We start from the raw sequence: 14,224 nt of genomic DNA on the forward strand, positions 1-14,224 counted from the left end.
GGAGTGTCGGTGAATTGTGAATTTAAAGTCGGTGACGCGGGGATTAAGTCGTAAACCGGTTATAAGTAAGGCGGACTACTTTTGCGTAGTAGGACGGGCGCAGGGATTCAGTCAACCCGGCAGTGATGCGGCTCCTCAGAGAGCATGTGAGGAGATGCTTCAAAATAAGAAAACACTGTGACATAAAAAAGTAAAATAAGATTTAAAAGAATTGTGTTTATAAAAATACTAATGTCAATAATATAAAGTTGTGTCAGTTTTATAAATATTTAATTTAGTAACATACATATTTATATGACAAATGCTCATTGTTTACTTTCAGGTGAACCTATTGCCTTTAGGTTTCCTACATTTCCCAGAATGCCTTTCAAAAACATCAGAGTCACATGCATGAGACAAGGTAAAATATTTAGTTGTCTGTGTCATCACTCATGTTCCTCTGCATATTCCCTCTTATTAATCTTTTTACTTAAAATAAATGATGCTACAAATACTGTTAAATATATTTACACATGCAAATATAGTTTCTTGCGTTTTCATAAAATCTGAATACATATTTTTCTTTTTGTATACAACATTTTCATGCATTATATTTATATAATTAAATACAATACAAACTATTCACTTACGTTTGTTTTCGGAGGCGGCAGAAACAAATTGTGACTTGCGGGCAAACAGTTGCCTAATTTCACATCCAGCTATTACATAACAACACGATTATTTATTTGGAGTCTTTGTTTTTGTGTCACATGATGAAAGTTAGTCTAATATTCTCTATCTTGTAGCTCTGCTTTTGGTCTCCACCACCTCCTGATGGAAATATATGTTTCTTTAGAGTCTAAAGGCTCTTTAAAGTTGAACCAGCTATTCTCTAATTGTGTCTGTCTGCTGTTTGCTGAAAGAATAGTTGACAAATCACAGTAAAAATGTATTGAATTAAATAATTAATGAACACTCCTTTTTTCCCCACACAATATATTCTATTTCTGCTGCTGTTTCAATTCAAATTTTTTTTCCAATTCCATAAATATACATTATATTTATATCATTTAATCCAGTACAAACTCTTAACTTATACACTCCATATGAGCTCATTATGATATCTAATTCTGCAAAAAAATTGGGGGGTGGCAACTTGGAGGCAGCAGAAACAAATTAATTTATCACCTTTTAACCTGATATGTTGAACTTGTTAGCAAAAAGTTGCTTATTTCCACATCCAGCAATTTACAGAGTAACAGGATTATACATGTGGAGTGATGGTGTCACCTGATAAATAAGAGTCCAGTATTGTCTCGCTTTTAGCTCCTTTTTTGGTCTCCACCACTAGCTGCTAAAAACTCCATTATGTTGACCGGATGAAATAACTTGTTTACACCCTTTTTTCCCCCCACATAATATATTGTTTTTCTGCTTGGCGTGAACAACACCCTGAAAAACCACAGAGCCCAGATGTAGGTCAGCCCCTCCTCCACTGTCACTGTAAGAATGTAAAGATACACATGGACAGAAAACAGATGTGAAGACGCAAACAAAGAGCTGCTGTTGTTTTTCAAACTGATCTGAGCTCAAAGCCTCTCACAGAGTTAGACATCTCAGTTCACTCACTGTTCCTGAAGCCACTCAAGAAAGTCTAGTTTCTAATGTGAATATTATCACAGAGGAACTTTACAACTTTACACACTGATTTGTCTTGTTTTCTTTGTACTTATCTAGTGTTTATATGTTAAATTTGTAATTTGAATGCTGACCTTTCAACTCATTAAGTGCAACAAATTAAAGAAATATTAATAGTAGATATTTTTAGGAAATAAGCTTTTCCCCTTTCCAGCGGAGAGTTAGCGTAGAATATCGATACCCCTCTCAAATAAGTCCGTTAAATATAATCAAGGACTTTAAAGGAAAAGGTTGGGAATCTATCGATTTTATCTTTACATCTAACTCTCAATATGTAGGCATAAAGACAGAGAGCTAGATGAAAAGATCAATTCCAGTTTTGTGTCTTTACTTTAAATATCAAGGTACGTTAGCTTAGCTTAGCATAAACATTGGAGATCAGGAACAGCTAGCCTGGCTCTGGTCAAAGATATCAAAATCCACAGCTTGCTGTTTACCCTTGTTTCCCGTCTTTATGCTAAGCTACGCTGACTGGCTGTTGGATGTACCAATATATATATCGTACAGACACTAGAGTGGTATGATATCGTTTTGGTAACTGTTCAAATATATTCTGCAAGTTTTATTCCCCAACATGAACGTCTGAACTATGGAGCTCGAGCTAGCAGCCGCCTAGCTTAGCATAAACACTGGAGACAGGAGCAATAGCTAACCCGTCTCTGCAGAGGTAACAAAATCCACCTACCAGAACTTAGCACATAACTCTCTGTAAAACTGAAAATTTGCATTTTTATAAATACAGAATCTTGAGACCTCAGTGTCCTCCGGTCTGGACTTTCAATAAATAGATCGTTTTCTTTGGGACTATCTAATACAAAAAGAACTTTCAGGGATAAAATTTCACTCTAAGTCATGGACATTTTGATGCTTTTAAGTTTTTATCACTTGTATTGTATTTTGGTAAAAGCAAACTCTCTCAAAACACATTACGAATCAAACAGAAACTAAAGCCATGGCTCGATACCGCTGTAGGTAAGTGATGAAATGCATCATAGTGTTTTGGTTGAATTGGTCCCTTAAGTGTGCAGCAGCAGATATCAACGACCCTGACTTCACATGTTGCCCTCCACGTGAAATGTGACTCAGGTCATTTGTTCTCGGCTATTTTTATCTGCGTCTATTTTTGCAAGCTGTGAAAGAACAGAGAGCGGAGAGAGTCACTTCTCTCTGGAGAACTTTTGGAAACGCTTCAGCTTCTGGTTTCATTTTCATGAAGGAGGTTTTCCTTGAGCGTCACTGTCGGAGAATTGCAATGTCAGCAGAGGAAGGCAGCAGTTGTGACGGTGAAGGTGAAGACGAAAGATATCCGCCACGTTGCTCCTCGGCTAAGTTAACTATCGTGGTCGGAGGGACTCACTTCTCTGAGGAGAAGACGTTTCTCGTTCAGAGCTGCGACTATTTCCGAGCTCTGTATCGCTCTGGGATGAAGGAGTGTTGGCAGGAAGAGATCCACCTCAAGTCTCTGCGTGCTCGAGGTTTCCTTATCGTCTTGGCGGTGTTGCGAGGTGAAATTCCCGACCTGGATGGCGACGACATCGTAGAGGCCATCGAATGCGCTGCTTTCTTGCAGGTTGCGCCGCTCGCCAAGCATCTGGTCGACCTCATTGACTCGGACAACTGTCTGCTGATGTATCACACCGCTGCGACCTTTGGCCTCATGGATCTGTACCACGCCGCCGCGCTGTTCATCCGAAACATGTACGCCGACCTTGAGGCCGAGGTCAAGAAATCCTTGACGCCAGAGCTGATCTCCTACGTCGAGTCTTTGACCCCAAGTGTTTTCGTTGCCGTTGGCGCTCATGTGACCTGCAGTGTGGATGAAACCATGCACGCCGCCTCCAGGACGGTCTGCTACCTGGACGAAACCGCTAACAAATGGAAGGTTTTGACCGATCTTCCGCCAGAGGCCAGCACCTCCATGGCCGGAGTGACCGTTTTAGACAACAGACTTTACATCGTCGGAGGTGTTCACGGACTTCACAAACAAGTAGCGGAGGCTTGTTTCTGCTTCAGCGTCGAAGACAACAGCTGGAGCCAAATCTCCAGCCCGGCGCAGTTGCGATACAATCTGAGCCTCGTGGGCGTTCACGGTCGTCTTTACGCCATCGGAGGAGAGTACGAGCGGACGTTGATGTCATCGGTGGAATCCTACGACGTAGAGACCGGGAGGTGGGGGTTTGCCGCTCACTTACCTCGACCGGCGGCGGGAGCGGCGTGCACCAAAACCATGAGCAGGATATTTGTGTGCTTATGGAAGCCGATGGAGACCACGGAGATCTACGAATACATCTCGGGGACGGACGAGTGGCGGTTGGTGACCACGCTTATCAGGCGCCAGAGCTACGGCCACTGCATGGTCGGCCACAGGGACAACCTGTACGTGATGAGGAACGGGCCGTCGGACGACTTCCTCAGATGCCTCATGGACTGTTACAACCTGAGCTCGGGCCAGTGGTCGTCTCTGCCCGGACACTTCGCCAACAGCAGGGGATCGCTGTTCACGGCGGTGGTGAGGGGCGACTCGGTGCTCACGCTCAACAGGAGCGCCACTCTGGAGTTCGTCGTCGACGGTAAAACCTGGAAGCCCAGACGGCAGATGAAGGGTTTCCCCAGGAGCGGATCCATGTGGACGTTTCTACTCCGGCTGCCGGACGCTCTTATGCTGCAGTAACGGCTTCACTCGCTCTGGGATTTATTGGATTTATTTATTGAACTGTTTGTTTTCTTACTAAGACATGTATTTTCTACAGATCTGTGCCTCATTAAAGATAAACAATAACTCCTGTTTATTACTTCTTTGGGTCTTTGTAATTTTTTCCACCCTTTCTCTCAGCGATAATAATGAAAAAATATATATATTTTCTGATGTCATGGGAACACAGTGGCAAAAATAAGTGAGAGGTTTTTCTTCAAAGTCGAATAGTGTTTATTGTAGTGTATCCCTTCAGGGTTTAGGTAAAGGTCTAAGTTAGGGTTAAGGGAAATACAAAATGATCGGGTAAAGAGACTTGGACACAACAGAGATCCTGTCAACTCTTCGTCATTTCAAGCGTCTTGTATCCGAAAAAAATCCTGATGCAATGTGACCCATTTTGGTTTACACTCAGCCATATACATCCCTCTTTGTTGTCAAGATACCACTTCCCTTTGGGCGGACCGAGACGACTGATTTCAGTGATCCTGTGATTGTTTACCATCACCTCTCATACAGATAGGAGCAAGGCACACAGAAGTTTCATTTGTCTCCATATAGTTTTATTTCACTTTGTTATTGTTTTGGTCTTTTTTTAAAAGTTGTTTTGCAACTCTTTTTTGTTGATTCATCCCTTTTTGTAAAAATCTTCTGTGTACAAATTTGGCATCTCTTGTGGTCATTTTGTATCTATTTGTAATTGTGTTTGTGGTTGTTTTGTGGTTTCTTGTAGTTGTTTTTTGTCTCTTTGTAGTCATTTTGTGTCCCTTTGGGGTCATATTGTATGTCTTTGTAGTTCTTTTCACTTTGTAATTTTTTGTCTGTTTTTGTGACTATTGTGTTGTCTGTGGTTGTTTTGTCTTTTTTGTAGCTGTTTTGCTTCTCTTTTAAAGTACACTTTTGTCTCTTTGCAGTCATGTTGTGTCCCTTTGTGGTCATTTCTTATCTATGTCTAATTGTGTCTGTGTTTTTTTTTGTCTTTTTGTAGCTGTTTTGCAACTCTTTGTAGTTAATTTGTCATTTTGTGTCTGTTTGTAGTTGCTTTTGTCTCTTTTCAGTAATTTTGCGTTTCTTTATGGTAATTTTGTGTCTCTTGTAGTTGTATTCCTTTGGGATCATTTTTTTCTCTTTTTGTTTTGTTGACATTTTACATTATGGCCATTTAAAAAGCCAAATTATATTTTTCCATCTGAAACATAAAATGTGATGTATAAAGCTGTGATTTATAGAAAAAAGTAATTTCAAAGTGGTTTTAAGAGATACAACAGACGTTAAGAGATTGTTTGTTTGACTTTATGTCCTCCATCCTCATCAGGATCTGTTTAATAAATGTCGATCTGATTGGTCTCATTCAGTCGGTGTGTCTCTCAGTGCTGCTGGCTCCATGTGAACGGCAGTGTTTGTCCTCACACAGAGCTTCTGTTTCCTGCAGCAGCCTCTGTTTCCTGTTGGCACCGAGCGATGATGATGATGGAGGTCAACGCCAGGCAGAGCCAGGCACCACGGGCAGCCGGGCAGGAAGCCAGCGGCTGGCAGCGAGGGGCCGAGGTCGGGCCGGGACACGGAGGCCGGGCCGATGCCCTCCCCAACCGGCAAGCTGGAGTCTGGGACGGAAGCCAGGAAGCAGAGCTCTGAATCAGTGATGGATGAGCTTCTATCTGTGGACATTGATCTGGTTATCAGAGGGGCTGCTCGCTTCGCTGCCTTTTACAGTTAAAACTCTCTTTAAATAATCCGTGTTTGTCAAATACGCTCTGCTTTTCATATCTCTGAGTAAAAGTAAGGGTCTTTGAAGATCTGAGGAAGCAAAATCATCTTTTCAATTAAAAAAATATTTTTGAATGTTTTATGTCCAACATGTCTTATCTGTTTCATAATAATAATACATGTAATAATTATCATTATCATTATTTATTGTTTTTACAGCATATTATTGTTGTGTATTTTATTCCATTTTATTTTTTTGTATGATTTTATATGCATTATTGCAGTCCTGTTTTTTAATCCATGTTCAACCACGTGAAGCACTTTGTTTTGAAAGTTTATTATTATTATTATTATTATTATTATTATTATTATTATTATTATTACTATTATTATTGCTATTATTGCTGCTGTTGTTGTTGTTGTTTTTTTGTATTATCTCCATTTTCCCCCAGTGGTGAAATGTATCTAAGTACAAGTACAGTTTTGAGGTACTTGTACACCAGTCCCGAGGTAAATACATACTTTTTACTTCATTACATTGATCAGAATTTACAAATAACTTCAGCAGAAAATAGAAATACATACAAGTAGAAGTACCTTAAATTGTACTTAACAGCAGTACTTTATAAATGTACTTAGTTACTACCACTGGTGTTAATATTGGAGCCATTCCTTTTAACATTTCTTTTAACAATCAACCCTAAAAATGATGAAGCCACCTACAAATGACAAGGTAGAACAACATGTAAACCATATTTTGGTATTTCATTTGTACCTCTTTACTTAAGATTTATTTTTTTATTTTTTTAAAATGGACCAAAACTCTGGTAATGAGGAAGATCTTGGGTAGTTATTGATAAGAATAAATATGAAACCAAATCAGAATCATACCCTCGAAACTTAAAATAAATCTGATTTGAATTGGAATAAAAAACAATAATAAGCTAGTATTCAAGATATTTAGGAAACACTGATCTGTAGAAGAAATCATAAGGGCTTTGGTCTTGATAATGTTTAAAGGAGAGCATGTTAAGTCTACAAAGGTCACCTCACACCTCTACAGTCAGATGTTGACATCAATTCTTCGTGTCCAGCCTCAAAACAGGAAGTGAGGGAGATGTTTTGCTCTTCTTCATTTATTTCCCTGGCAGACAGATAACAGCTTTAAAAAAAGAAAAACATTCTGATTGGCTGATAAACAAGCGAGCGTATATTTGTTTTGACTGAAGATCACCGAGGTGACACGTGCTTTATGACCTCTGTCTACATGTGGTGTGTTTTTACCCAACGAGCACTGCAGAGGATCTAGGTCAGTCTAAATACAGCCTACACACACACACACACACACACACACACACACACACACGCACACACACACACACACACACACACACACACACACACGCACACGCACACGCACACGCACACACACACACGCACACACATGCTGGTGGTCTGAAGTGGTGATGTCATTGTTGTCGTGGTGCCGTTGATTCCCTCGAGCTCGACCTCACGTTGAGCTGCTGTCACTGCCAAACAAGAATCCTTTAAAAATATTATTCATCTTTTCTTTATTTACCCCTGAAAACAGCAAACATCCCAAAAGACAAAAAAAATAAACCTTTAAAAACATCTTAACTAGAAGAGTCCCTTGTTAGTAAATTATGTAAAAAAACAAGATATGACAACTTTCTCCTTCATTTGTATTTAACAAATTTCAATTTTGAACAGTTTAAGTTGTTTAGATATACAAGGGTTTCAAACAAATGAAGTAGATTTTTAAAAGGTACATGACTTTTTGTTCCTTGTTTTGTAAAATCTCCAGCAACACCAGATCAACCCACTTATTTAATGGATGACTAAATGGATTATTATAATATATTTTAAGGATTTATTCTTGCAGATTATGTGTGATTAAAGGGCTATTAAGGGGTTAAAATAACCTTAAGGTTTGTCCAGATAACATGAAAACCATCCCTGAATTTCTTTCCTAATTCATCAAATTCTGAGGTATGAATTCAGAAATCTTCTACATGTTATTTGGTCAATTTAAATTTACATTTTTGCCCCTAAAACCCCTTAAATGTGCAGATAAAACATTAATTATAAACTAATTCATTACTGCACATCATGTATTCATGTATCAGACCCCTGAAATCAAATTATAATTCATTCTTTTTATTAATGAGTATTTCATGAGTACATTATTTGGAATTTTAAGTCGGAAAATGAAGGGAGTGTCATATTGTAATGTCACTCTGACTGCAGGAAAGGGAAAGTGTTTCCTGTGTGGTAAAGTGTATGTGCAGGAAAAACAATCAGTGTGGTTCATCCATCAGAAGATACCCCCCCCCCACCAGCATCTCCTCTTTACATTCTCCATCTCAAAGACGAGTGTTGTCTCCTCATCACCAGAGTTCAGAGTTTAAATGGTCGTCTATTTCAGGAAGAAAAGAGCCTATTTATAGACTGCAGATTGGAGACAAAGTTAAGTCTTCTTTAAACACATGTGGCATTAAGGAGCCTAAATGGTGCACCAGTGGAGGAAGTATTCAGACCTCTTACTTCAGTAAAAGTAGCTATACCACAAGGTAAGAATGTTAATGCTAAAGTTAATAGAAATGCTATTGTTTCTTGTAGCATATTCTTCAATTATTAAAGTGCCTTTAACAGCCAAAGTCATCTAAAATATTCATGAGCATGTTGGCAACGGAAAAGTTGTTTTGGTCAAGACGTCCAGGCGAGTTAGAGGCTTTAAACATTGAATTATAACTGTTACCAGCTAAAAACATAACAGAAGTTGGCCAGTTGAAGTCCAAACTACTGCTCCAACTCCTTTTTTTTCAATTCTAAATTGAATACCTATTATATATACCTAGTGTCCTGATGATGTTCGAAGAAAGCAGTGATGAAGTGTGTGTTTTTGATTTTTAAACCTTTACAAAATTTACAAAATCAAACAGGTTAGATGTTCAAACCGCAAACTGCATTCTGATTCTGGTTTTGAGGTAAACAAATATTTTGTTGTGGATTATTTTTGTTTAAGACATCAAATAAGTTTCAAATAATTCATTCTTCCGTGAACCCAGTTTAATACTTTTTCCTCTGTCCCCACTGAAAACAGAAAAAAGCTCTTTGGAATACTTTTGGGTTATTTTTATGAATCAAACCTCTTATTTATTTTACGTTGTCCTAATGATTTCTTTCACTTTATTGTTTTGTTTTTGTGGTGTTTGTTTTAAGAAAATAAAGGTTGTAATCGCATCAATGCTTGTCAACAATATTTTTTTATTCATTATAATATATTTATAATTATTTTATTGTTTATTTATATTTAATTCGTTATTTATTTTATTTTATTTTAGTGTGACAGCAGATTGTGGCGAATTATCTTTTATCTTAGATATTTATCTAAAAGTGGAAAACAGGATTTGGTTTAAAATTGTACACAATAAAAATGTGTCCTAAAATATGATGTTTTTAAAGCTTACGTTCGCCATTTCACACTTTAACAGTCACACGTTATCAGCGAAGAAACACAGGCGACCTCAGTCCTGATGGAAACAAGTGTCTCCCTCCTTTGTGTCTCTTTTGTTGTCAATGAGACCCCTCCCCCTCCTCCACCCCTTAACCTCCACCCCCTTTCACCCCCCTCCCCAACGCCAGAATAAGAAGACAATGATGTGTGACACCCATGAATATTAAATGTGTGAATGTATTTTAAAGCAGCTGAGCGTTTCAGTCTGCTTCCCCTTAAACAGTCTCAGTAATTAATGTGTGCGTGTTAGTGTGTGTTAGTGTGTGTTGTTAGTGTGTGCGTGTGTGACAGCCGGGGAGGCGGCGAGGAGGCAGCCGACCTTTGACCTCTTAACTCGTCTCAATATGTTTTTTTCACATTCTATTTGTTATTAGCATTATTAGCGTCGTAGCATCCAGCAGGCTGCTGCTAGCTGAGCCTCGTTCATCATCGGAGCGTTTTGTGTTTTAAAGACGAGCTGCTGCAATAAATCAGGGTGTTCTACAGACGGACATTTATCTCATCTATCTATTGAGGTTCCAGCTTTTCTGAGGAAATGTTGCTGCTTGAAACAGTGTTTTAGGGTGTGTATATGTATATATATATATATATATATATATATATATATATATATATATATATATATATATATATATATATATATAATAAATGCACAACTTACTTAAGGTGGTTTAAATAAACTCTTATCAAAATCTCCTGATACTGATTTCTCATTTGTAATTAAATCATGAAATCGATGAGCCGGCTTTCTGACTTTGGGCTATTTTAAATGTTAAAACATAAAGACATTTTCTTTTTAGGATGATTGACATGACTGTAGTTCTTAAAGTTTATTTATCTTCATCCAATATTGCAAATTGAACAGCATTTTTTGTTTTGTGGATTAAAACAGAATCAAACTTTATTCAGAAGAACTAAATGAAAATCAGACAGCCAGGCTTATTTACAGCTGATATTTTCACACAATAAAGCTTGTTTACTGATATCAATAAGCACATTTATACATATGACATCTTGCTCTGCAGTCTGGATGTGTGTTACAAGTAAATGTGGATCTTGTGTGTGAATGCTTTCATTGTTGTTCTCTGAATTCAATAAAAAATGTAATATCTCAACCTGTTTTGCAGGGGGAAAACTCTGTAATATGTATAACCGTGTTAAAAGGCCTTGAAATGGCAGATTGGATTTCCTAAAAAAGTGTGAGTGTCCCTTTAAGAAACTGAAAAGCAAAGGTTCACATGAATTCTCAGAACCAGTAGAACCAGTAGAACCTCAGAGATGTTTCAGTTCCTATAAAGCAGGGGACAGATGGTGCACCCAGCTTTGTTGTTGTGACAGCGGACAGAAACTCCCCCTCACCTCCTCATTATCTTCAGAGGTCAAAGGTCAGAGGGCGTGCGGGGTCGTCTGGAAACATGAGACTGACTGTGCTTTCATTTCTATCAGCATCATATATTCAAACATACTATCATCTGTTCGGATTTTTTTATTTTATTAATTTGTATTTGTTAATTATGGTGTCTAACCTTTATATATATATATTTTTTTTTTTCACTTTTAGTAAGAGGAGCTGTTACCCTTCTAATTACTATTACATAGATGATATATCAGATATAACATATGTTATTTTAAATTTAAATTTACATTTTCCTATCCATCCATCCATCCATCTCCAAAACTGATTATTTTTTAGACTTTTAATGAAAACAGGAAACCACACAATAATTTCCCCTTTTTGATAAACTACATTTATCAAATAAATATACCAATTTATTTAATTTATACCTTCAAGATTCTGATTTTTTTTTTTTTTTTTACAAGTTGGTTTTGAGTTATATTGATTAGCATCTAACTTCTATACCTCCGCCTACATTACCCATGATGCAACTCGGCCACAAACAGTTGGGAAGGAGGAGTTTCGGTGTATGTTTTAGCGCTAATGGCGACTATATATTTATTTATTATTTTTTATTTTATTTTCAAACGTATATATTTGATTCCCAGCTGCGCAGCTAAAAAAATAAATAATAAAAAATAAATATAATTTCTAAAGACACAAGATGGCGCCTTCGAGCGACTCGCAGGCGCCATCTTGTGTCCTGTCGTTTCTCAATAAGATAACTGACATTGTCGTCTCTTGTTTGCTGATCTTTTTCTTTTCTTTTTTTTTTTTTTTTTTTTGCACAGTTCTGAAAACATTAAATGTTTAATATAGGCATGTAAAGTCAAAAAGGCTACAAAACTGGGACACTTTTCTTTACACAGTTACACAGTTCAGTGACATGTCTTGTTTATTTTGGCTACAAAGATGATGTGATGTCTTTAGAAAGCTAAGAAAATCCTTGTTTCAATAGTATATGAAACTCAAAATGCCCTTTGTTATTAATGTGACTGAAAATGAGTCAAATGTTTCACATTTTGTTTATCATTTTGGAAATTCTATTTGAATAAATGATATTTTTGAAAGCTAACCTCACCTTTTAATTGCCAAATAATAACATACACTCTTACCAGCGGTCAAAACAATGCCATTTACTGCTTTTTATATAGAAATAGAATGTATATTATGCATAATTGAGTTCGGCATTTTGGCCCGGCCCTCCAAAATATTTTCAGTTGCTCATTTGGCCCCCTGGGAAAAATAATTGCCCACCCCTGATTTAAATACTGCTGTTGTTGTGTAACGGAATTTAGTTTTAACATTTTTTAAGCGAGAATGTAGTTGTTAAGACTTAAAATATGCGGTCAATTTATCAAGATAGAGCCTGTTTGAAAACAGCGCCGACGTTTGTCGGAGATATGAGAGGACCAGAGAGGATATATATATATATATATATATATGAGAGGACCAGAGAGGATATATATATATATATAGAGAGAGATATGAGAGGACCAGAGAGGATATATATATATATATATAGATATATGAGAGGACCAGAGAGGATATATATATATATATAGAGAGAGATATGAGAGGACCAGAGAGGATATATATATATATATAGAGAGAGATATGAGAGGACCAGAGAGGATATATATATATATATATAGAGAGAGATATGAGAGGACCAGAGAGGATATATATATATATATAGAGAGAGATATGAGAGGACCAGAGAGGATATATATATATATATATATATATATATATATATATATATATATAGAGAGAGAGAGAGAGAGAGAGAGAGAGAGATATGAGAGGTCCAGAGAGGATATATATATATATATATATATATATATATATATATATATATATAGAGAGAGAGAGAGAGAGATATGAGAGGACCAGAGAGGAGATATATATATATATATATAGAGAGAGAGAGATATGAGAGGTCAGAGAGGATATATATATATATATATATATATATATATATATATATATATATATATATATATATATATATATATATATATATATATAGATATATGAGAGGTCCAGAGAGGATATATATATATATATAGAGAGAGATATGAGAGGACCAGAGAGGATATATATATATATATATATATATATATAGAGATATATATATATATATATATATATATATATATATATATATATATATATATATATAGAGAGAGAGAGAGAGAGAGAGAGAGAGAGAGATATGAGAGGTCCAGAGAGGATATATATATATATATATATATATATCTATATATATATATATATATATATAAAAATATATATATATATATCTCTATATATATATATATATATATATAAAAATATATATAGATATATGAGAGGTCCAGAGAGGATATATATATATATATATATATATATATATATATATATATATATATATATAGAGATATATATATATAGATATATATATATATATATATATATATATATATATAGAGAGAGAGAGAGAGAGAGATATGATATTTGCAAGTTCAGACTTGGCCATACTTGGTATTGAGAAATACGTGTTTTGCTGTGGGAGGAGCTTGGAGCTGGACATCAAACGAGAAGTGCTCACACAGTGTTTGTCTGCAGAGTTTCACACCAACTGACAAGAAGACAACAGCTCTGAGGTCAGTTCTCACTATTTGTAGTGTCTTTACTTCTGCGTTGTGAATGTATTTTCAAGACACACTTCAAATACATCTTTACAATTGTTTTTATTGTCTGTCCAGCAACAGCTAAACCAATAACAGGCTTTTCAGAGTTTGTCTTCCACACTGACCTCCAGCATATATATGATACCTGCAATTATGGAAACAAAACAATGTCTGGATGAAGTGGCTGCTTGCTCATCGCCTTCCCTCAATGAACATATATACATTAATTATCACTAAAACTAAATAAAGTAATCAACATAAATAAGATTAAATAAAGTAAATACACTTTACATAGATTAAACAATCTAACGTACGTGTTGGACATTAAGAAAATAATACAACAAGACATACATAAACTCACATACCTGCAATTGTGGAAACAAAACAATGTCTGGATAAAACAACTTTATATGACATGTACACTAACTTCTGATGTTATTTACAACTTAATAAAAGTCAGAATAAAAGTGCGTACCTTCCCAAGAGGAGCTCCACCCATGGAAGCGTCATTGTCAAAATAAAACTCCCACTCCACTTCC

At 36.3% G+C, this 14,224-nt stretch overlaps 1 protein-coding gene across 1 annotated transcript; it reads left to right on the top strand.

Annotated features, from left to right (window-relative positions):
* Nucleotides 1-2,929: 2,929 nt before the first annotated feature.
* LOC129114765 (kelch repeat and BTB domain-containing protein 13-like) lies at nt 2,930-4,348 on the top strand. Its single transcript, XM_054626705.1, has one exon. It carries the CDS (start codon nt 2,930-2,932, stop codon nt 4,346-4,348), a length of 1,419 nt encoding a protein of 472 aa, XP_054482680.1.
* Nucleotides 4,349-14,224: the final 9,876 nt, after the last annotated feature.

The sequence above is a fragment of the Anoplopoma fimbria genome, unplaced genomic scaffold (assembly GCF_027596085.1).
Source record: "Anoplopoma fimbria isolate UVic2021 breed Golden Eagle Sablefish unplaced genomic scaffold, Afim_UVic_2022 Un_contig_13840_pilon_pilon, whole genome shotgun sequence".
NCBI lineage: Eukaryota > Metazoa > Chordata > Actinopteri > Perciformes > Anoplopomatidae > Anoplopoma > Anoplopoma fimbria.